This window comes from Dermacentor albipictus, chromosome 1 (assembly GCF_038994185.2).
Source record: "Dermacentor albipictus isolate Rhodes 1998 colony chromosome 1, USDA_Dalb.pri_finalv2, whole genome shotgun sequence".
NCBI classification, from domain to species: domain Eukaryota; kingdom Metazoa; phylum Arthropoda; class Arachnida; order Ixodida; family Ixodidae; genus Dermacentor; species Dermacentor albipictus.
Window position 1 is genome coordinate 401,597,934 of NC_091821.1, and position 24,943 is coordinate 401,622,876.

The 24,943-nt window shown below is 45.9% G+C and overlaps 1 protein-coding gene across 1 annotated transcript; it reads right to left on the minus strand.

Annotated features, from left to right (window-relative positions):
• Positions 1–1,709: 1,709 nt before the first annotated feature.
• On the minus strand, positions 1,710–24,512 carry LOC135903563 (salivary anticoagulant protein P23-like). The gene is made up of 8 exons (XM_065433879.2): positions 24,204–24,512; positions 20,446–20,515; positions 18,574–18,651; positions 18,422–18,475; positions 17,753–17,818; positions 11,473–11,615; positions 10,494–10,676; positions 1,710–3,421 (listed from the first exon to the last, which is right to left on the minus strand). The coding sequence occupies exons 1-8, from the start codon at positions 24,219–24,221 to the stop codon at positions 3,113–3,115; spliced, it is 921 nt and encodes a 306-aa protein (XP_065289951.1). The 5' UTR covers positions 24,222–24,512; the 3' UTR covers positions 1,710–3,112.
• Positions 24,513–24,943: the final 431 nt, after the last annotated feature.

Genomic DNA, 24,943 nt, shown 5'->3' on the forward strand with positions numbered 1-24,943 from the left:
AGTTTGTCAGCGCACAAAGACAATATTATTAGATAGATTGATTTTCGCATTTACTGGCATCCGTTCAGCTCAGACCAGTGTGTACTACATGTGCCACGGTGTGCTATACATGCACACAGCTGCTCAGCTGGAACGACATTATGGGTGTGCCAAAATACCTCGTGCCAACAGCGTTCGCCAAAACGCTGCACTGGCTCTGGTGTCAGGGCCGCTTGAGCGGAGCGTCACGGTGCCGTCCCCTCGGTTTCGTGGCTTTAGACAGTGCGACCTTGCCGGCGCCAACGGGCCGGGCGCTATAACACGCCTCGAGCCTGCATGTAATTTATGTTCCAATAATAAACCCGCCATGGTTACTCAGTGGCTATGGTGTTGGGCTGCTGAGCACGAGGTCGCGGGATCGAATCCCGGCCACGGCGGCCGCACTTCGATGGGGGCGAAATGCGAAAACACCCGTGTACTCAGATTAAGGTGCCCGTTAAAGAACCCCAGGTGGTCGTAATCTCCGGTGTCCTCCACTACGGCGTGCCTAATAATCAGAAAGTGGTTTTGGCATGTAAAACCCCACAATTTAATTTTCTTTATAATAATCTTGTGGTTGGATGCTTCATGGACGGCACTTTACAAGTGCTAGTGCGTCACAAGAGTTTTCGAAGAAGTCTGGGGTGAATGCTGCGTCCTTGTCATCGTTTTTCCACATTTGTATCATACGGAGGCAGAATGCCTATATTGATTAAATTTTCTACAGTCTGCTGTAGCACGTATGACGTGCTTTTCGCGAAGTGTAGAAGTTTGCGTAATTAAATGTGAGCGTTACCAAAATAACTGGCATTATTTTGTGTGTGGCGAGTGCGTGATCATTGTATCGTTTCATACTCGGCTGCAGACATCAGCAGGTGCTTGCTTCAACACTTCCATTTCTCTTCCCCATTGAGGAATATAACCTTAGTTCTCATTCTTACCCCAATCTGCTTCATTATGTCTTTCCCACTTCCTTGTGTGCAAATGGTCGCATTACCTTTCGAATCACCTTTCGACATCACTTTTTTTGCAGGGAAGATTAAAACAGTATAAAGAATAACTATGATTTTCTCAGCTGCATTGCTTTTACATTGCACTATAGCTGGACGCTTATTTAGACTGGCTGTTGCTACGTTCTGCCTGCCAGCGGCCGGTAGCTGCGATATGAAAACCAGACCGAAATAGCAGTGCGAAAATACGGCAGCTTATTTCCGGTTCGGGAATATAAAGAAATAAAAGGGATAGAAAGAAAAAAAGAGAGAGCGTGGACGCGCGCACCGAGGGGGGTTACTTGGTACAGACGTGTTATCTGCAGCAATAACCTTGACCGAAGTTTAGTTTTGCCTCTGGCCATATTATGTATTAAATTAAATGCAGAGCTTTATCTTCAGTAAGATCTATTTACCCTCAATCACTGCGCTTTCTAATTTCCGAGTGGCGCCCATTACAATTTGAAAACTTTGAACCTTACAAGGCAGTCGTAATTGTCTGTATTCTCGATATTTTTTATGTCGATAAGAGAATGATTATGATTACTGTGGCCTTATTAGTTATTATGTTCACCGAGACAACTGACCTACAGCTGCTCTTGAGAACCAGTCAAATGTAAGCGCTTTGCTTTCTGAGTGCATGTCAAGTTCCCGGTTCACCACTACCGCGTTAGCCGCGAGATTGAAAGACACAAGTTCGAATGGGAACGATCAAAAAGACTTTATTTGGTAGCTCATGCGCGTTGTCAGTTTCATGTAGCACCAGACTCTCAAACGCCTTTGTGCACACTTTTAACTTGCTCGACTTGTGCGTACTGTGCCGCCTTTCACGAAGTAAAACCTGCCACGGAAACAGATCAATGCCGCGTTGGTAAAAAAGAAAGAAAAGAAATGCTAATGTGCCAAAAGCAGATCACAGCTGAGTAAACTGTGAGCTCTGCAAAATCAAGCTAGCCCCTTCTCATATTTAGTCAGCATGAATAGGCAATGCTGCGTACCATCGCCGAGACATCTGCTCAGCGCGGCTCGGTGATCGTCAAGTCCCATAGCGAGATTATAATTATGGAAACAAAATATGGCTTTTGATCTGAGCAGTAAAAAAAAAGAACATTTAATTTCAAGGACAACACAAGTGAAGCCAGACTCTTTGACAGTTCAAGGTTTAGTAAAAGACTAGTACGACACATTTGCATGCAACAGCGCTCAGCTCGATCCACTTCGTATAGCGGAGAGCTTCAACAATCATTGCTGTCGTAACAGCGTGAGCATGCACTCTCTGGAATCGCATGACCAAACATTGCTATATCACATGATTGCGCGAAGCATCTTTAACATTATGGGGTGTGGTGGACTGGCTGAATGTTCACTGAAATTCGCTGAAGCTTCTCTTAAAGTCTCTCTCAGAAGCTCATTTCTGAGGAACATAATTCTTTGATACACGAAGACCTACTGCAGGGTGTCCAGAAAACTACAATCTCAAACCAAATTGTCTTGGTCGAAACTAGAAGTGTGAGCTTCAAGTTGACATTGAAGAGAAATGTCAAACCAACTTAGATGTAATGATTCGACACAGTTAGAAACGAGGATGGGTCTGTCTCTCTTACCATGACCTCTGTAGAATGGAAAGAGCGCTTTAACAAAACAAGGGGGGCGGGGGGGAGGGGGGGGAGGCTTCGGAACATCCCCTTTGGATTCATGTAGCAAATCCTCGCGACGTCATAGCATTCAGCAGCGTCTTTTCTGTACTCCGTTCATTTACCAATATGTATTTGAGTAACGTAGTGTTACACTGTGTTTAAAAGTGAACTAAAACTCAGCCTGCTGTCATTTCTGGACTTCTCCGGACTTCTCCACCGCAAGAAGTTTCGCAACATAGGCTAATTAAAACACCGGGAAATCCGCGAGGACAAAGTGGTGTCATCGCTACTGTATTTCAGGCGCAAAACTAAGAGACAGTTGCCCTCAATCTTCTCTGCTAATAGTCAGCGTTTTTCCACCGAAGAACCGACAAATAGATTCTCACAAATACGAACGCACTAGACGCACGCGACTTCAGCTTCAGTGGCGTTTGAGAGCAATCTCGACTGGGCAGTCTTGCGTACGCGTCAGGCCTTTGGCAGTTCCGTGGTGGCGATGGCTCTCCCCAGGAGCGGCGCGTACTCTTCGTGCATGAGGGCGTCCAACTCCCTGGCCACATTCGTGCGCACGTGGTGCTTGAAGCCCCTGTCGCGGTCCTCGTTGAGGCTCAGGTTGGCGCCGTGGGCGACGTCCAGACTGACGTGGTCGATGAGGAAGGTGCGCAGTATGGCCTCCTTGCCCGGCGCGGCCGTCGCCTCGACGCGGGCCGCTCCGGTGCGCACCACCACGTTCACCGGGACGGCCTTGATGGTGCCGGCCAGCTCGTCTCCTTTTGTCTGCAAAAGGCCACAACGTCGCTTAAAGTGTTGAACACGGGAGATTTATTTGCTGCTTCTCGCAGCAGTAGTGTTGTTAACCGCTTTTGAGATAAAAAGAGGGAGAAAGTAGAGAAATGTAGGAAGGTAAAGAGGTTGCGTCGCGTTGGCTACGCTGCGCTGTAGAATGTAGAAGCGATAAGAGAAGAGCGCTCAAGCTAGAGAAGGGGAACAGACGGCATAGATTCACGTAGGCATGGAATGATACCGCCCCACTCAAAGACGTTGGGAAAAAATAAAAAAAAATAACAACACTACTTCCACGAGGCGAACCCGTATATTGCGTGGGAGTGCTTCCTTTCATTTCCAACCACCATTGTTTATTTAATTACTCTATTATTGTTTATATTGTTACGGTGAAGTGAAGGAAGACGTTGAGTTGGACTAGAGAAAGACGAAGTCTGGCGGTTGCCTGAACGCCATATCCATCATTTGTAAATATAAGTTATTTTACACTCGTGGGCCTGCTTTCTTCCCGCAACATTTTGGTGGAAGGTGCGGGGTACCACCACGGAACTTCGCAGCGGACGTCATCTACCTGCTGCCACAATGGCAAATCAACCGACACAAGCGACAACGCCTCGGCAGCCCGTGCCCACGGTCATCCTCACTCACCCACGGGACCCGGGAACATTTTGTGGCACGGACAACGTCGACGTCGAGGACTGGCTTACGATGTACGAGCGAGTGTGCGACAACAACAGGTGGGATCCTACAATGATGCTTGCAAACGTAATATTTTATCTGAAGGGAACTGCGAAGCAATGGTATGACACACATGAAGCTGACCTAACGAGCTGGGATGTTTGCAAAGAAAAAATGCGAGACCTGTTCGGCAGACCTGTCGGTCGTCAGCTGGCAGCTAAAAAAGAACTTGCGTGCCGCGCTCAGACGTCCACAGAATCCTATGTCGTGTACATACAGGATGTGCTGGCCCTCTGTCGCAAGGCTGATGACAACATGACCGAGGCAGACAAGATTGGCCATATATTGAAAGGTATTGCAGACGATGCCTTCAATCTCTTGATGTGTAAGGATTGTGCCACTGTGGATGCAATTATTAAGGAGTGCCGGCGCTTCGAACAAGCGAAGGGCCGCCGCGTCACTCAAACTTTCGACCGGTTGCCCAATACCGCCGCGACATCTTCTTGCGAAGACCCGCCGCGGTTCGTTCAGCCCGCAGGACCGGAAGAAATAACGCGCATCGTTCGCCGTGAGCTTGAGGCCATGGCCCCGGCTCCCGTTCGTTCAGACTGTCGGGAAAGCGTACCCGCTATCTCCCTTATACAAGCGGTCGTTCGGGAGGAAATAGCAAGTTTGGGCATTCCATCTCTCTGCTCAGTCCGCCATACCAACACCTACCAAATTTCTCCGACCGCTCGCTCCCGGACGCAAAGCTTTCCACCACTCCGTCGCAACCCAGCTGAATGGCGCACAGCGGATGATAAACCCATCTGTTTTAATTGTTCCGGTATTGGACACATCGCCCGTCATTGCCGCAACCACTGGTCGTCGCCTCCTCGGTGGTCGTCTCCGAGTCACTACAGCCAAGTACCCGACAATCGCACTTTCTCGCCCTATACGCCGACTAGGAACATCAACGCCGACAGTGCTCCACCAAGATCCAGCCGATCCCCGTCTCCGCAAGGTCGTAGGTCCCGTTCGCCTCTCGTTCACCGCTCTTCGTCCCCTTCTGCAACCGGTCGCTTCGCTTCGGGAAACTAGGCGGTGCAGCTCCCGGAGGTGAAGCTGCAACTCCGACCCGGCCCACAAATCCTCTATTGACCCTGCCTACATGTGGAAACCTGCTGGACATTGAAGTCGATGGCGTTCCTGTTAGATCTCTCGTTGATACAGGAGCGCAGCTTTCAGTTATGAGCGCTGCTCTCCGCCGCCGGCTCAAAAAGGTTCTGACCCCCGCCGTACCGTGCACCGTGCGAGTCGCCGATGGGAGTACGTCACCTGTCCTTGGAATGTGCACAGCACGTGTGACCATTGGGGGCCATTATACCGTTGTTCTATTTATCGTCCTTGAACACTGCCCACACGACCTAATTCTCGGCCTCGACTTCCTTTCGAAACACTCTGCCCAAATTGACTGCTCCGCAGGTGTTGTACAGTTGGACCTGCCGCTTCCTGCCGACGCAACCACTTGTGCTCCACACCGCTTATGTGCTGCTGAATTTGCAAGGCTGTCTCCACAGGCTGCTACAAATGTCCTGCTGACGCCCTGTCCTCCCGTACCTGATGGCGAGTACGTCCTGTCGCCGCTTACTGACGTGGTTTTGTCGCGTAATATTGCCCTACCGAGCACCTTAATTCGGATCCGCGAAAACTGCGCTCGCGTGCCCATCCTCAATTTTGGGTTCTCGTCACATGTTTTGCCACACGGTATCGCCATAGCGCATATCACTCCTTTGGAAGAATTTCAGATTTCTTTTTTGACCTCTGAATCCTTCCTCAGTACGAACGGACCTTTGTCATCCACTCCTTCGTACTCGACGCCTGCGGACGATGTTTCTAAGATGATCGCCCCCGACCTTCCTTCCGAGCAAACAACAGCTCTTCGTCATCTCCTGTCATCTTATCGGGACATCTTTGATTTGGACGAGCGTCCACTTGGCCAGACATCTGTTGTCACGCATCGCATCAACACCGGTGACGCCAGCCCCATTCATAGGCGGCCATATCGTGTCTCGGCAACAGAAAGGGCCATCATACAGAAAGAAGTAGACAGGATGATGGACAAGGACATCATTGAACCCTCCAGTAGCCCGTGGGCATCACCGGTTGTCTTAGTAAAGAAAAAAGATAACTCGTGGCGCTTCTGCGTTGACTACCGTCACCTCAACCGGATAACAAAGAAGGATGTTTATCCCTTGCCTCGCATTGATGACGCTCTTGACTGCCTTCACGGATCCCAATACTTTTCATCAATTGACCTCCGCTCCGGCTATTGGCAGATTAGCGTCGATGAGATGGACCGCGAGAAAACCGCCTTTGTCACACCGGACGGTCTGTACCAATTTAAAGTCATGCCCTTTGGATTATGCAATGCGCCAGCTACATTCGAGCGCATGATGGACTCTCTCTTGCGCGGCTTGAAGTGGTCTACATGCCTGTGTTACCTCGACGATGTGATTGTGTTTTCGCCGAACTTTGAGAGCCACCTGCGGCGCCTCACAACCATACTCTCCGTGTTTCGCAGGGCTGGCCTTCAGCTAAACTCCTCCAAGTGCCATTTCGGTCGCCGTGAAATTAACATGCTTGGTCATCTCGTCAACGCCGCCGGAATCCAACCTGATCCACAGAAAGTTCACGCCGTGCGAAATTTTCCTGTACCTTGTTCAACGAACGATGTCCGTAGTTTTCTGGGCTTATGCTCTTATTTTCGGCGATTTGTGAAAAATTTTGCGGACATCGCTCACCCTCTCACTGACCTTCTTAAGAAAGACGCCTCTTTCTCTTGGGGACCGCTACAGGAGAAAGCCTTCTCTACCCTGATTGAGCGGCTTACCACTTCCCCGATTCTCTCCCACTTTGACCCTTCTGCGCCCACTGAAGTACGAACTGACGCGAGTGGTCATGGCATCGGCGCTGTCCTCGCTCAGCGTCAACAGGGCCAAGACCGTGTCATCGCTTACGCTAGCCGCCGCCTTTCCACGCCCGAGCGAAATTACTCCATTACCGAGAGAGAATGTCTCGCGCTCGTATGGGCGGTCGCGAAATTTCGCCCGTACCTTTTCGGTCGGAGCTTCTGCGTTGTCACCGACCATCACGCCCTCTGCTGGCTCTCCTCTTTGAAGGACCCAACTGGACGACTTGCACGTTGGGCATTGCGCCTACAAGAATATACATTTTCTATTATATATAAGTCAGGACGCCTGCATAAAGACGCTGACTGCCTGTCCCGCAATCCCGTGGATCAACCGGACGATACCGATGCAGACTCGGACATCAGTATTCTGTCCCTCTCCGGCTTCCTCCACATTGGCGACGAGCAGCGCAAGGATCCTGTTCTTCGAACACTTATGGACCGCCTAAGCTCCTCTCCCAATGACCCGTCCCTTCGGATGTTCACCTTGCGCGATGGAACTTTATACCGTCGTAGCGTTCGTCCTGACGGCCCGGAGCTCCTCCTAGTCGTCCCCAAGCACCTTCGACTCACCGTGCTCCAGCAACTTCATGACGCTCCTACTGCTGGACATCTGGGCGTCACTCGTACTTACGACCACCTGCGGCGCCGCTTCTTCTGGCCTGGCATTTATCGCTCTGTGCGCCGTTATGTCGCTTCTTGCGACCTGTGTCAGCGCCGGAAGACGCCTGCTATGCCTCCCGCTGGTTTGCTTCAACCCATTGATATACCTACAGAGCCCTTCTTCCGTGTGGGCCTCGACCTCCTTGGTCCGTTTCCAATTTCCATCAAAGGAAACAAATGGATTGCTGTAGCAACCGATTATGCCACTAGATATGCCATCGCACGAGCCCTGCCAACCAGCTGCGCTACAGATGTCGCCGACTTCTTACTAAAAGACGTCATCCTGCACCACGGCGCCCCTCGCCAGTTGCTGACGGATCGCGGCCGCTACTTTCTATCGAAGGTCGTTGATGATCTGCTCCGCTCCTGTTCTACAGAACATCGGATTGCTACCGCGTACCACCCTCAAACGAACGGCCTCACCGAGCGACTCAACCGCACACTCACTGAAATGCTCGCCATGTACGTCTCCAACGATCACCGCGACTGGGACGTCGCTTTACCATACGTCACTTTCGCATACAACTCGTCCCGTCACGACACTGCCGGATTTTCACCATTTTTCCTTTTGTACGGCCGCGACCCCACCTTGCCTTTTGACACGTTGCTACCTTCCGCAGTACAGTCACCCAGCACTGCTTACGCTCGCGAGGCTATTGACTTAGCCGCCCAGGCCCGAGATGTCGCCCGTCATCGCCTCACAGTCTCGCAAGCTTCTCAAAAGCGACGCTACGACCTTCGGCACCGAGACCACCATTTTTCACCTGGTTCCCTTGTCCTTCTCTGGACGCCTTCACGTCGTGTCGGCTTGTCGGAAAAATTACTGTCCCGTTTTTCTGGTCCGTACCAGATCTTACGCCAACTGTCCGACGTGACCTACGAGATCGCCCCACTCGGTCAGCCTTCCGTGCCTCCCAACTTAACCAGTGATGTTGTTCACGTCACCAGGCTCAAGCCCTATGTCCCCCCAATAAGTGAGGCTGTTTAACTTGCACCGGGACGGAGCTCCCCCACCGGGAGGGTGATGTTACGGTGAAGTGAAGGAAGACGTTGAGTTGGACTAGAGAAAGACGAAGTCTGGCGGTTGCCTGAACGCCATATCCATCATTTGTAAATATAAGTTATTTTACACTCGTGGGCCTGCTTTCTTCCCGCAACAATATAATCGTATAGTTTATCGTATAGTTTGTTCTCGTTCCTCCGCCGGCTACACGTTAACTCCGGCACGGCAATGGGCAGGACGGGAAGCTCGTCTTGTTGCTAGTCGAGCTGCTTGCTCTTCGGGGTCTCCTGAGCAAGTGTATACCCCGAATGTATGTCTTGCCGAGCCCGTTCGGCCCGGGCTTGGCGTTTAGCGACAACTTCGGCTTGCCCCCATCTCGGTCCTTTTTCTCGTCGTTCAGCTGCAACATAACGAGAAGGACTCCCTCCGTTCACACTACATGGCGATGAATCACCGACTGCTTCTTCCAAGCGCCGATACAGAACTGATGACGTGCCTCTTCAAGCGCCGAGATATGTTGGGCGCTGAAGCCATCCACTCCGCAACGCGTTACCTGTGCGAGTTGGAACTGCGCCATCTGTGCTGATGACGTCATCCGCAGCGCCACTCGGCTATTCTTATGTGTACGTAACCATCCGCCGTGACAGTTGCGCCGCTTATCTCATACTTGGCGCTGTGCCAACATTTCACGCCTAGCTTCAAACACCCGCTTCGCGAATCTTCAAAGTGGGACATATACGCTCACGCGTAAAACTTAATCAATCTCAGAAAATGCAGAAATGCATTCAAATCTTCGCGAGCCGACTGGTGGCGAGGGGCGATGTCGGTGCTAAGTTAATCACCTTAAGTTTAGAATAATATGAGTATACTGCTAGTGCCAGGTTAGTAGACTTATATATTCTTCACCTGTCTAATTTATTTGGGGTTTTGCTTTAGTTTTCCTCGAAAGGCTAAATTGAAGCCAATCAACGTGTGTTTAACTTACGTGTCACAGACACAGTAAGCTGTGTCTTACCAGTACTCACCTACGGGGCAGAAACCTGGAGACTTACGAAAAGGGTTCTACTTAAATTGAGGACGACGCAACAAGCTATGGACAGAATAATAATCGGTGTAACGTTAAGGGATAAGAAAAGAGCATTGGGTGAGGGAACAAACGCGAAATAATAACACCTTAGTTGAAATCAAGAAGAAGAAATGGGCATGGGCTGGACATGTAATGAGGAGGGAAGATAACCGATGGTCATTAAGGGTTACGGACTGGATTCCAAGGGAAGGGAAGCGTAGCAGGGGGCGGCACAAAGTTAGGGTGGTCGGAGGAGATTAAGAAGTTTGCAGGGACGACATGGCCACAATTAGTACATGACCGGGGTAGTTGGAGAAGTATGGGAGAGGCCTTTGTCCTGCAGTGTGCGTAACCAGGCTGCTGCTGCTGCTGCTGCTGCTGATGATGATGATAATAATAATAATAATAATAATAATAATAATAATAATAATAATAATAATAATAATAATAATAATAATAATAATAATAATAATAATAATAATAATAATGATAATGATAACTTACGCTACTAAGATGCTACCTTTAAACAAAAGAAACCATAAGGAGGTTTGAAAGCCTAATCTGCCATTCTGAAGGGATCTAGAATGTGTACTTGACGTTCCTTTAACACATATGTGGGCGAAAAAAATGCGTACACTCACTATTTTTGCAAGGACGCAAGAGGACAAACGGAAAAGGCACCTGCGAAGTGCCATTGCTGACTCACCACGGCGACGAAGCTGGCCGTGATGCCACTGAAGTCGAGCGTGCAGCTGACGCTAGTGTTGCGGCCCACGTGACTTGGCTTGTCGCAGTCCCCCAAGCGCCGGATGCCCGTGTCGAACCCGCGGAATACGCCCGCGGTCATGTTCACCTTCAAGTCCCGGTTCGTGAAGCCCGTCTTCAACACCTATAGAATGCCCGTAGGCGGGTAGGACATGCAAAACGGTCTGTGTTGTTCGTATGCAGCCTATGAGCAAACAATAAACCTTATTTTACGGTCAGTTTTATTGGTTACTACTCTACGGTTACATGGTCATTTTTTCGAGAAGCTTTTGTTCGACATATGCATCGGCAATAGATAAATTCTCATAGATCTCTGTGCTCTGGCACGTATATTCTTTATTGTCAAACTTGTGTCTACTGTAGTTTGGTCTGAAGCACCAGCCTTAACCTAAATAAAGGTGAATCGACGGGCTCGCAGCTGAATAGAGCGCAAGGGTGTCCCTGGACGTAATTAGCCACCATACCTCAATTGCGCTCATCCGCGATTGCTTCGATGAGGAGTCGCTTGAGGACCGCCTATGCGTGCCCTTTCCTACACGTAAGTGTTGAAGGTGTTGAATTTCTTTCGAAATTCAGTTTCTAGCCGCATTCAATACAATGGGATCTCGTACACCGGATAATAGCCGTCTTAATCACCCGTTATCAGTATTACACCTTCAGTAAAGCAGTATACGTTTAATCACATTCTAACATGGTTTAGCGGTTCTCAGAATGTCTTCGGCGATTTTTGGCCGCGATGTCCTTGTGCGAGAAAGCTTCATAAATCCTCATTACAACGAAATCGCGTCACAGAAGTCGTTCCGGATAGCAATTAAAATGCAGTAACAATATCAGTCGAAGAGCAGCACTGCCCCTTCACTCGGTGGAGGAGAAGAGCGGCGAGTCGAGGCACGTTCGTCCACACGACCAGAACTTCGTACCTTAAACTTGAAGAACGGAATCACTGCCGAAGGATACAGCCTCGGAGTGGCCTTCAGGAGTCGCAGCATCTTCTGCTGCACGATAGTGTCCATGTATGCGTTGGCATCTCTGATTGTGCCGCCCGGTAACGCCGGAGAGGACACTGCAGAAAAAAAGAAATATGGGCACACATATGTAGCGAAATGCTCATGTCGTGGCTGATTATAGCGCATCAGAGCACAGTGCATAACAAAGAGATTGCATAAAAGTTACGCATCTTTAGCGCATATTCTTGGAATCTACGTGAAGGGAAGCTTTCGTGGTGCGGTCAGTAAAATTCTTCACTAAGGTTTCTACTTGGGACAGTTGGTGTGCCATCAGAACGTATAACGTTGCACGTAAAAGATACGGACAAAGTTGCTAGCAACAAAGATACACACAGTTGCACACGCACGCGATGTGTGTGTGTCTTCGTTCTTTGCTTTTTATCCGTGTCTTTTACGCGCAACGTTATATGTTCTAAATAAATACTCCAAATTTGCCCATTTCATTCCTGCATCCTTGGCGTAAAGGAAACGCAAGTGTTGTCGTGTCCCCGTACTATGCGATGTGAGAACTCTTATCTTGCATTGTATTTCTCCATTTCTTCATATTTATTTTGAATGTACCGCCTTCTTTTTGGTCAACCCTGCGTTATGAGTATGTGCAAAGAAATCATCATAACGCGCATCTAAAGAAAACTAGTTGGAGTTGGTACGATAGATTTGTACGTGCGATTGTGGCATAATGAAGCTGCTGTGGCTTTCAGAGGGTCTGGAAGACGTGTATAGACACACGCGAAGCATTCCAGCCGTTCGCAAAAGTTACAGTTAGCTCGGGTTACTGAAATGGCTGGACTCGTTGACATTGACGCCTCATACAAGGCAAGTTGTTCGTACACGCACATTCAAGGAAGCTCTTATGCACGTCTTGATAGAATTCATGTTTCTTCAACGCTCCTATCCCATGGGCTTTCTTGCTCTACCAAACCAGTATAATTTTCAGACCATTGTGTAGTTATATCCCGACTAGGTGAATATTCTAATGGTAAATTGCAGCCTCACTGGGCCCTTTGGAGGCTTAACTTCATGCTCATCAGTGATAAGGAATTTGGCATTCGTGTGTGCAGTGCTTTTGACGATTTGCTCTATGACGGATTTGTCTTTATTTACTGCATTGGAGCTGTTTAAGCAAGAGGTGCGCACAGTCGCTATAGAACTAAGCTCTACGGGGTACTTTTAAAGAAAGAACGAAGAAAATGGGCCGGTGCAAAGTTTTAAAAAGCTTTTATGGGTTAAAGTGCGAAATGCCCGGTTCATACATTGAAGAAATTGCCAACGTAAAATGTCAGCTCAAAAAACACGACGCAGAATGCAACAAAGGTGCCTGTATTGGATCGCGCAACAACTGTGCTATAAATTTAGAGAAACCAACCGGTCAGGCTTTGCTCGATGAGCAATGCTACGCAAAGTCGAACGAAAAAATCACAAAGATACTCTAATGGCACCTTAGTAACAAGTACAGATTACATTGTGATACAATCTGAGAATTGCTACACAGAACTGTTTAGCTCTAATCAACATACTCATGAAGCTGAACTTCAAAACAATTTCATCTCTCTTTTAAGCCCTTTAAGAGACGAAGAGTGTTCTTCTGTAAGTGGTCCTCTTACTTTGCAAGAGACTGAACTTGCCATAGATCAACTGCCTTTATCAAAACCACCAGGTTCTGGCGAACTTCCGGTGAACCTTATAAAACATTTATGAATAACCTTTGTCCGATTCTAATGAGAACTTTCACCAAGGGTTTCGAAGGCAAGACCATTTCATAGTCCTTCACATTCGCCTTCACTAACTTCGCCTTCGTTAAGACCAAAATTCACGGGTTCGACTCCCACGAATGGCTGGGGTTCAACTCCCACCAAAATTCAAGGCTTTGTAGCCTTGAATTTGTCGACGTTCATTTCGTCGACGCATTTTCGCTGAAAATCGACTGGCTTATAAGACATACAAGGCTTTCACCTAAAAACTACGTCATGTTTCGGCTGCAGGCCTATAAAGTTATGCAGTGTTGACTACAAAATTTCTGCCAAATTTTGTCTGAGAGGTTACGATTTGTAATGTCAATCCTTTTTGGACCTCCCTAAACGTGTGGACTGAAGGGACACTCAATACAAACTGATGCCCATATCGCTTGTACTATTCTTGATTACTGTTCAAACGCTTATGAGATACTTGCATTGCTTCAGGTTAACTTCGCAGAAGCATCGTGTTGATCGTGTTTCCCACGCAGTTCTGTTCTCTATTTTACAACAAGCTAACGTTGATTCTACTTTGCTAAAAGGAGTGCAACTTTGTTGTAAACATTGTTCTACCCACTTGATGGTGAATGGCTATCTCTCCGAGCTTATATTCATCCAATGATCTGTCAAACGAGGTTGTCCTATGTCGCTTTTCCTGTTTTCTCTTTATTTGGAGCAGCTGTGCTTGAGTATTCTTCAATCTGGTAACATTCATGACTACAGCATGCTAGGAAAGGAGATGAAAGTGCTAGTATATGCACACAGTATTGTTTTTTTTTTCTGCAAATACAAACCGAGCATTGAACAAATTGTAGGTACCGTGGAGCGATTTGGTATTCTTTCAGGCGCACATATGAACATTCAAAAAGTTCAGGTCAGTGGTTAGGGTCATGGTGGTGTACATCAGCTCCGTTTGCTGGAATAGAGTGTATCTCTGGTGCCCCCAACATACCTTCGTGTTCCATTAAATGCACACAAGTTAAGTGAGCACTATTGGAAAGAGAAAGTTCTAGCCCTTGAATGTTACGTTAAATTTTTTATACCGGACAATCTTTCAATTTTTGGTGAAGCTGAGGCATGCAACACTTTCTGGGCAACAAAACTATGCTATGTAGTACGAGTACTCCACTGTGCCAGATCTTACATTGAACGTTTTCACCGCGTGTTTGAGACTTTCATATGGTCTTGAAATTGTGAAGATATGAGACTAGGTAATCTTTTCAGGCCGGTTAGGCGAGGTGGGCTGAGCTTAGTACATCTGTGTGTGTGTCACTTGGTGTCTCGCTGCTTACTTTTTCGTGACAGTTCTCACCTTATAGTTCGAACTTTCTTGCAGGTCAACCTGAAGAATGTGTTACCTAACCTAGTGGGCTCATCAAATTTTTCTATGCGGCCATGTCATTGGGGTTTTATGCGTGAAGTGTATTTCTCGGTTCGTTTTTTAACAGTGAGGCTCACAAATGAATATTTGTAGTGTGTATCACGAAAAAAAAAACAGTTTTACAGAGATTTGATGTCTATGTTATTCCCGTCACCACATTACGGCGCAACATACTTTGGCTTGCCAGGGCAGGGTGTACTAGCTCATGTGCGCAAAATGCCTCTGCCTCAATGTACAAAAATAAAGTTCGGCAGCATGTTACACTCCTGTAACACTCCTGTAAGCCTGCTGCACGCATGTATAGTGCCATAATTTACACAATTGAAGGGGTCAGACTTCTTGCAAGACATAATAAACCACAGTGTGAAGTAAACGTATTATACTGTAGGTCGACCTCTTCAACGACACATGGGAGCACCTTATGCACTACCTAGAGGTTATTTCGTTCTTCCTTTCTTCCCGTCTTTTTTTATTTCGTTGTTCCTTCTTTATTTTTTCTTTGATTCGTGCTTTCTTCCGTTCCTGCTTTCATTCCTTCTCTCGTTCTTTTTTTGCTTGCTTCGTTTTTTTTTTCGTTTCTCTATTCATATTCAGTCATTGCATTTTTGCTTTCTTACGGGGGTATGCTCGATTCCTGATCTGATAGTTTTTTTACTTACCGGACTAGACGCCGCTTTTTTGCGGGTGTAGGCCATTACAATCAGCCATTTAAGGCTTTCGCCTTAAAGATGTCTTTCTTTAATTACATTCTGAAGCCTTGCCTGCCAGGACCTGGCTACGTTCAAGAGACATTTTCATGAGGTCCATTAATTGCCACCTGTGTGACGTACTTGAAACAATCGAACATTGTTTTATAGGCTACAGGGATGCTATGTTGTTTCGGGATGTGCTTGAACGAACTCTTTACAAAGACTTTGATATAAATCCTTATTCCCTGCGGTATCTGCTGCAACCCTGTTGTGACATTCTACCCTTTGACAGGTTTCGGCTCATTGGAAGGCATAGCCTCTGGAAAACACGCACGCTCGGTCGAAATGCCTATCCATAATTTGATCAACTACCTTCATTCAAATCATTGTCCAACTGAAACATCTATACGAAAAAAATTGAATTTCGTCCAGATTGCCGTTCTGTAATGGTAAAGTACTTATCCTTACCACCGTTTCACTATTTCTTGTGAAGAGTGACCGCAACCTGAGCAGTGCGTTTTAATAACGCAGAAAAACTCTGTGGTGCTCCGTCTTTGTTTCGATTCGTCGCCGCGCAAGTAGAAGAGACTCCGTAGCTCGGTTATCTGTCTGTTTCGCGCAGGAGTCATGCGTTCCTAAATAAACGCCATGAAAGAAAACAAAAACTCTTGTGACATAATGGTTAGCGCAATGGCTGTTATGCTGGAGGACCGAGGTTCGACCCCTGCATCGAGCACGTAACTAATTTTCTTTAAGTGTGAGTTATTAGGCAAGGCGACAGCAACATCAGCACCCAGCCAGCAGCCAGGGTCACGAAAGTCTGGGGAGGGGGGGGATGGTGTTCTCAAGGATTCCTTCGCTTTGAAAATGATGAAGGAAAGAGCGACCCCAAAGAACAAGTTTTGATGCAGTGCTAGTGAGGTGTCTGTAGAACAACTAGCTAGTTCACATTTGCTTTAAAAATACTTCTAGGTTCGATGCTAAGAAATTACGCTAAAGTACACAGTGGCCATCCAGAAGCACCTGCTCTTAACCACCACCCTGTTCCCGTATTTTTTTTTAGTTTTGTGAGTCACTGGAGTAGTTTTGTGGAGCTAAGTAGGGAATTACAAAACATTTAAAACGTGCAGTGCACAATCCTCAGCTGCTAGGAGCTTTGTCGAGGGACCTGCTGCGTGCGCTTCCTGGCTCGTTAAGCATTGCACCCTCGGAACGACGCACCGCTCCATGGTTAAATCTTGTAACATCTGTCGAACCGGGAAGGGACAAATACGTGTTCTCACGGCACTTCGTGAATTTCTAGCAGACAGTGAGCTCATTCGGGGATTGTGTTAACATGTGAATTGGGTTAACATGTACAGTCGCGAGCAAAAAGTCTGGAAACCAGTTGGCACAGCCTACGTTCCCCTCTGACCAAGATAATGCATAGAGAGAATTCCATTTTACACTTCTTACAACTATATAGCCGCTCATTGCCGTACGTGCGACTGCCGTGTCATTTAGACGATCAGCGTACAGGGAAAATTATTGAAGCTTTCCACATATCTACAAGAACCACTCGTGCATAAAGTAACCCTCTCTTGACCTATTCCAAAAAGAGCTTGAATATCTTCGTGGGTGCTTTGCTTAATATCTTCTTGTTATTTCCCTTCTTTCCATTGTTATGCATTCACGCTAGCGGATTAAATATTTTCTGGCTTTCTAATTAAAAACAAAACAATTGTGTGACCGCGTTCCTCCATGTGCCGGTCTTTACAATCATCAACTTGTTAATTCTCTTGCATCTTGCATCTCTTGCAGCTCGACGTAAAGTCTCTCGTTTATCATTATTTCACAAACGTTTTCAACACACAACGCTACGTGATGTATTCATCCATACTCCGCACTACGTATCTCGCCGCATCGACCATTCTTACAAGGCTCACGTCCGTTCTTGCAGCACAAATACACTTTCCCAGTCATTCGTATCTCGGACATCACTAGAGTGGATCCACCTTCCCGCATACATTGTGTCCATCAATGATAATCTTTTGTTTCGTGATGCCTTAACCAACGTTACTTGCTAGAATGCTGTTTATTGTGCTTGTATATCTTGTCCTTTTTTGTAATACCTTTTGTAATTGCTCATTGTATTTCTACTGAAATATTTGTCAAATTGAACATTTATGTTGAATATTTTTCTTTTGCAAGACTCACTGTTTGAATTCATTTGTAAGCCACTCCCCTCTGCAAAGCCTTCACAGGCCTTGAGGGTATAATAAATGAAATGAAATGAAATTTCGCTGTAAATTCGAACCCGTGAGTCAGATTTAAGTATACAGCCCAGCTTTCCTCTCTCTTTCTATTTTGCCAGGGATGCATCGCTTAATAAACAATGACGGAAGACTTACAGCTGGAAATCGGTCTGACTGGCCTAAATATGCGTCTTGGTGGAACCGGAGGAGGCACTCGGGGTACTGCAAGAGAAAAAAAAACAGCAGAGAATTGAGAGGGAAACGCTGGGTTCGATATTGCCGAGGGTGTAAGTGACCTATCGAATAGAATTGGAAAATGTTGGCAGATAGTTTGTTGCCGCGAGCTTCTCTACAAACAAGAGATTTTGATCAAGGATCAAAGTAATGAATTTGGGTGATATTAAAGCGTTCCATCAATAAAACACATATCGCAACCACACTTATCACCGAGACTTCACTTGGAAACCAGTGCACGAGAGTTCTAGCCGCTCGTGAGCCACAATGCGGACCTCTTCACCTGCGGCAAATAAAGAAAAAAATGTGTGCAATGCCGAAATAGCCAGGTCCCATCTGCGAAGCCTTCATTTACTGTCAGCCTCCTGCCCACTGCTCTCACATAAAAAGGTCAGGCACGTGAGTGGAGAGGATAAAGTTCACGCATTCTTTTAAACGATTCCACAGACGTACCTCTCACACCGCAATTTTAATGATTTAGTTTTATATTCGATATCTTCAACAGCAAACAGGTGGGATTCCTGTCAGATATCTTCTTCTTTAAGAAAGAGCTCTTTTGTTTGTTTTCTTCGTGTACAAAATAAGACTCACAGCTCGGTCTGTAGGTGCTTCTTGGTCCCGGGAATACGGGTGCTCCGCGGACACCTGCATACAGTATACTAAATTAGTCAAGTCAGCGCTACAGCCTGAAATAAACGATAAGACACTCAGAAGTAGAATTACAGTGAAAAATAAACACGAACGTGAAGGGTCATCATCTTCTAGGAGGTCAAGGAACTTGTAGAGGGTATCCTCGTAGCGCTCTGTGGTGGTGGACGATCCTGCCAGAGTGATCGACGACACGAAGGTTAAAAAATACGAGGAAAACAAATAAACTTACTGATATTAGGCGTCGAAATTTGAGCAGAGTCATCGTTAAGATACTGATGACGTCAGAGTCTACAGACCTTACTTCAAATTGTTAACGCCTATTTCCTTGCGGGTGTAATACATATGTTACTACTGCTTTGTTGGAATATATTTTCCCCGAGCCAGAATTGCTCATTTTGTGGCATTTCATGGGTCGAGGTTTTGCTGTTGTTTTGAGGACAAAGATGCAACAAGTTTCGATTCGATGCTATGAGACCTACTTTATTTATATATTTAGGAGTTAACATGCACCAGAAGTTGAGCACATTACCGCACGGTTGACGAATATAAAAAAAATAATCATCAGTCACTTAAGGAGACTAAAAGATCGTGACTCTTAGAGGGATACGTCTGCCGTACTTTCTTCAATGCACCATTGGAAACAAAACTCAATACGAAGCAATTCATGAAGCAATACGATGCGATGTGTGTGCGTGCATGCGTGTGCGTGTGTAAGATGAAAAAAAAAAACAAAGCGTTAGACAACTGCATTCCAGTCATTTTACGCAGTTCTCTGCTCTGGAGTACCGGTTAGATAGTTACGTGTCTGCAACTACACCATAACAACCTATAACATAACCCTAACATCTAACATAACTTTTCCATCATCTGAAAGGAGCGTATTGTGGGAAAGAAAGAGGTCTGTGTCCCTGCAGATGCGAAATTTATCAGTGTTTAGATATGTTGGGGAGTCGCGGGCTGTAAAAGCGAACTGCCATAAAAGTGACGTACATTTCGGATGTTGTTAGTTTCGTTTTACGTAGTAGATGTTCTCTCGAATTTCTTTGCAGAAAAGACCAGGGGTAGAACTCACAAACCTGTACATTCATAAGTGCTGTTTCCCACGTTCGCTAATCACTTGCTTTAAGAACGTACTGACTTAAAAGCATTACACTAAGAAACAAGATGGAAACACAAGTTGACAGCACTGCACCGTCTTGTTTCTTTGTGTAGTGCTTTTAGGTCAGCACGTTCTGAAAAGAAATAAGATTGACCAATTATAGCAATATTTATTGTTCTGTTTGCTAATGTTTCCAGCAACAGGATTGTCTTCAAAGGGGTCTTACGAAAATTTCTACCATAAGACGTCTTCTTTAATACGGGACTGGATGATCTACAGTACCACCAAGTTACTTTGACTACGTAACAGCTGACACTCGTATTACTAATACATTTATGTACTAATTACTAATGCATTTATGGCTGCCGAATGTTTCACCCTGAAATTTTGTTTCTGGGTTGTCATCGCTTAAGTTACGATAAAAGGGCTGCATATGTCGCCACGAAAATACACGCACTCTTGCGGGTGAAGTAAACAGCTTCACTTATTAAACATTCACGTATTAAAAAAAGAACTGTGATTGAGTATCGATTGACGGAAAGGTTACCGTTAATTTTTGTTAAAGGCATGGCCGTATGCCTGAAGTATATTCTCAACTAGAAATGACATGTATACTGAAAACTGTCACGCGAAAACTGATGTCAGCATTGGAAAGCTGGAGGGGTATGTGCTGCTGCTCAGCAATAGGTAGCACTTCGTCTGTATAGCTGTATGAACCGCTTGCTGATGCATCCTAGCTCTGGCGTTAGTGTGGACGAGAAGGTCACACAAACGAGAGGCAACAGCAGGTTAAGCGGGACTCCGATTTTTTCACACACAGATTAAAATATTGTACGACAATTTTTTTTAAATAATGAATGCTTACTTTGGCTGCTGGCGACGACCACTGCGAGGCAGAATGCTAGTAACCGCAGCATCCTGGGAAAGTGTGTGCTCTATGAAAAGAACGGCAAGGACGCATAATTAATTTCTATTGTTTAAGGATGCAAGCCGCCTAGAAGTCAATAGTACTGAAAAGTACGAATAACGGCATGGAAATTGCTTATTTGGGTCAGCGTGCGGGGATGTTGATAGTGCAAAGATTGCCTTCAAGTTGTTTAAACAAAAGAAAAAGGGGGCGGAGGGCGGGAAGAGTTTCGATGTCAGGGAGGAGATGTGTCAGAATAATGTGTGACGGGTGTACAGCCATAGTGCGTTAGAAAGCGCCACATGTATCATTGTACATGCTTAAACTTGCAGACCTTTTTTTCTGAAGGTTCTGTTCGGAATCTGCACCATCTACATTGCATGACGGCGCAGATATTATTTATATGTTTTACTGATATTAAGGGAACCACCGCGCTACCATCCATACAGAACGAATTGAAGCGTTCAGCAATGATACTATTTAATCGCGTCGTCAAGGGCCTTGCCCTACAAATTGGAATGTATTGTTTGTAATCATTTTTGTTAATAAACTTTGTTCTTACTGTAAAGAACGGCCAGTAGTTGTGGCAAAATCCAACTGCATCTATAAAGAGCCAATGAAGCGCCACATGGGAATACCTTAATTAAACAATAACAATGTGATGGGAAGTTTCATACTAGTAGTGTTTGAAAGCTAGTGTTTGATTAAGTGAGAACGTTTTGCCACAAACGAATTATGTGAGGACTTTTTAGGTGTGTGTGGGGACAGGATGCGGAGGAACGGTAGGCTTAGGGCATCGAAATTTTTTGTTGGGCTTACATTATTACCACAGTATTTTCATACTTTAAAGAACGCTCAGCTCAAAATGACAGCTTAGCGGGAATACCGAAATACGACCTGCTCCGCTCGTGGAAAGTAGAGCCGTGAAAAAACGCACTCGTAAACAGGAACTCGCATGCACACACAAACACAAACACATCTTGCTCTTTTTAGTGGCACGAGCATCGAGGGACACACTTGTTTCTTAAGCAGCACTTCCAGTTCACCTCCTGAGACAACCGGGGAGGAAATTCAAAATAAATCAGAAAAAAAAGTAGAAAAAACAATAGTAGACTATAAAATTCATGGGTTTCATTAGATATGCTATCAGAGCACACGTTTAGTTGCAAGTTGAGTTACTGAAGTGTCTAGAATAATTGTAATTAATTAAATATCACTGAGACAGCCAGGGACGAAATTCAAAATAAATCAGAAAAAGAATAGTACAATACAAAATTTGCGGGTTCCATTAGAGATATGATATCAGCGCATAAGGTTAGTCACAAGTTGAGTTGCTGAAGTGCTTGGAATAATTAGAATTAATTTTAAATCTCAGATTACCGTACACCAAAGCACAGAATCGCAGACTTTAGAGACCCGCCATGCGAGTACGACTTCAGCGAAATTCCTGGAAACCCAGAAGTAGAAAGCTGTAGTAATGACGTCAATAATGATGTCACACGCAGGAAGGTGGCATGATATTTAACCGGCTAATTAATGAAGACCTGTTGCCTCCAAGTTCCGTTCGTGCGTTGCGTTCCCCTAAAGTTAACCTAAAGAACACCAACGCCGAGGTGCGAGTGCCACTAAGAGGATTAGAGACACCTACCATTTATTTTTTTCATTTTGCGTCGCTTTCTATTCTCCCCCTCGTTTCGGATTTTGTAAACACGCGCACACGTAGACACAACAGACACGCAAACATACGCGTTGTAGTTGTGATACTATTCGCGCGTGTTAGCATGAATATCCCTGTCACTCCACTAAAAATCTAACTCGCTACAGAGCATTCACACGCGCTGTTTTTGTGCATTCTTCCGAAACCCAGTTTTGTTTCCTTCAACTTTTTTTCGTGGTAGCCATAACCCATTCAGGTGGATTTCTCGGCTATCGCATTACACCTTTACTTTTTTCTGGGCTAAAAAAAATAAAAGCGATAGCGAAGGATAGAAACAAATACAGGGTATAGCTGTTTATAGCTCATCTTTTTCGTTCTCTTTTTTACTGCAGCACCCAAATGCTAGAGTGATTATATTAGCGATAACGTGACAAAACAGGTTCTTGATTCTATCTGAAAGTTTATGTAAGCATAAACTGAATGCTATGACATCATCGATATCTCTCGAAGATGTCCGTTGCTCTCTAGCTCTCTCTCTCGTTGCCCTCTTTCTCAGTGCAAACTACTGCTAAATTGCCTTGTTTAATGAGGCAGTAGATGTATTATATCTTACGACGTGCCATACTAGCGTATGCTGAGCAGAACTTCCTTTTACTTTATTCAGGGTCATCATCGTTTTTCTCTCTACAGTTCTCAAGACAAAAAACCCGCCAACCGAATCTTCCTTAATTTTGTCGTTTTCCTATCTAATTTTCCTAGTCTCTTGGTTTCATTATTGTATATTTCAAGGTTATTCTTCATTTGACGTAATGTTGCCTATAATAATGTGTTGCGTTACTGCTTTTATAAGCCTCAGTTTCTTGAAAGTGAAAAAAAAAACTTTGGCTTTGGCTAGATGATTCATTCTGATTCTACAGTCAAGGCTTCGTCTTGTAAAGATCGAGGACGAGAAAGCGACACGTCTAAGAAATGACGAAGATAATTTCTGCTCTACGCACTGCCGCGTTCTTGGCCCCACGGCTAGCGTGAGCAAGTAGGCCATTGCGGTTGGCCATACGATCATGGCCATCACGGTCAACGCACTTCCTGTTTGTCGTAGGGAAATACCACGTGCGCTCGCTTCTGACACAACGATAGTTTCGCAAGTGGCAGTGTCGCGTCCGAACGCGGATCAATGACATAGATCTAATATCGCTAAAAAGAAAAAGAAAACAATTTCTTTCCTTTTTCTCGAGTGATAACATGTGCGGGCACTTACTGAGTTATAGTCTGTTAAGTATATATAACAGCGGTCTTGCGACCAAAAAGAGCTTTAGTCAACGTATGGTTTGACTATAGTAGCGCACTATTTCTTGTGGCTGCATTTCCTTATTCTTGCTTCGCTAACATGCCGACCACTTATTACGTGCGGCGTTTCGCGAGACTTTGTGAGGCGGGCGACATTGACGATCCTCTTACAGACCGTCAACACCCGGTTGAATTTGTTAAAAATTTCGTAAACTTCGCCTATTTAAGCAATTCATGTTTTTAATCAGGGCAGTTTACCTTCTACAACGTTTATTGCAAAAGAAACCGCCTGCTTACGCATAATATTAACTTGCGGATTTGATTCAAGCTCTGCCGCAATCGAGAGCCTTTCTTTATTACAATAAAAGCGTTTCCGCATTCTCGCGTAGGTGTGACGAAATTAACTAACGACTATCGGTGCGAAGCATCGCGATAAATGTGAGAACAAGAAATAGTGTTTGTTTTTTGCTTATCAAAGTCAAATAACATTATTCGAGTCGAAAGACTGCGACAAATTCTTTCCTTGCAAGGTATTATCAACATGCATACAAAAGAGGGCGTACAAGCCGGTATAGGACTCTTGAAAAGCGTCTTCCTAGAAACGGCGCCAATACTGTCCTTGAAAGTGAGGCGTGATATGCATGCACGAAACGCCGCAGGCGAGGCATTTCTTGTCTTGCCGCAAGAGGTGGTAGAGAATCATTCGCTAACATGGCAAGGGGTAAAAAAATGAAGAAAGGGGCATCGTGCGATCTTGTAACCATGAACTTACAGTGCCGCTTCGAGACATCTGCGTAGAAAGTTCCCGCCGTGGTCACTGTGTTTACGCCTCGCCGAGAGTCCTTGGCACTGCGGTTCACGTGTCGATAGGAAACCGGCGGCGGATGTTCGCTGCCATTCGTGTCGCCACAGCGACAATTCTGGCCGCTCGGCGGCGGTACCGGCGACGACGACGACAACGACGTTCACGACGGGGCGGCGGGGAACGTACTCGTTGCCGAACGGCCTCAAGAAAACCGGTTGCGTCGGAGAAATACGCCTCCGAAGCGAACGAGAAAAATCACCGCCCTCGTCTGCGTCCTTGGCTGCGACAGAACGAATGCGAACGACGCGATGAGTCGCGTGCGCGTGCCTTTGCGCGCGCCGGCGTGTCATCGTTCACGATCGAGCGTGTTGGGTTGCCCTTCTGGATCCATTAGCGATGCGATTGGAGCAATCGTTCACGTGAAATCGGAGGCGCACGTTTGCATATGCCAAAGGCCTAGGCTTGGCTGCTCCCACGTTTTGTGCCTCCAGTGTTTGTCAGGCCCTTCTCAGCCATCTCGTCCTCATTTCTTTCATCACTTACTTTAAGTTAATTTTACTCCTTTCTTCCGTTATTTTTGCACGACCAAGAACTGGCAGGCACAAAACGCACTCAGACATTTAATGTGCGATCTTTCTGTGGCCTTCGATATCAAACAATTTGAGCTTCGGGGTCTGTATTCACAAACAACTCTTACGCTAGTACTG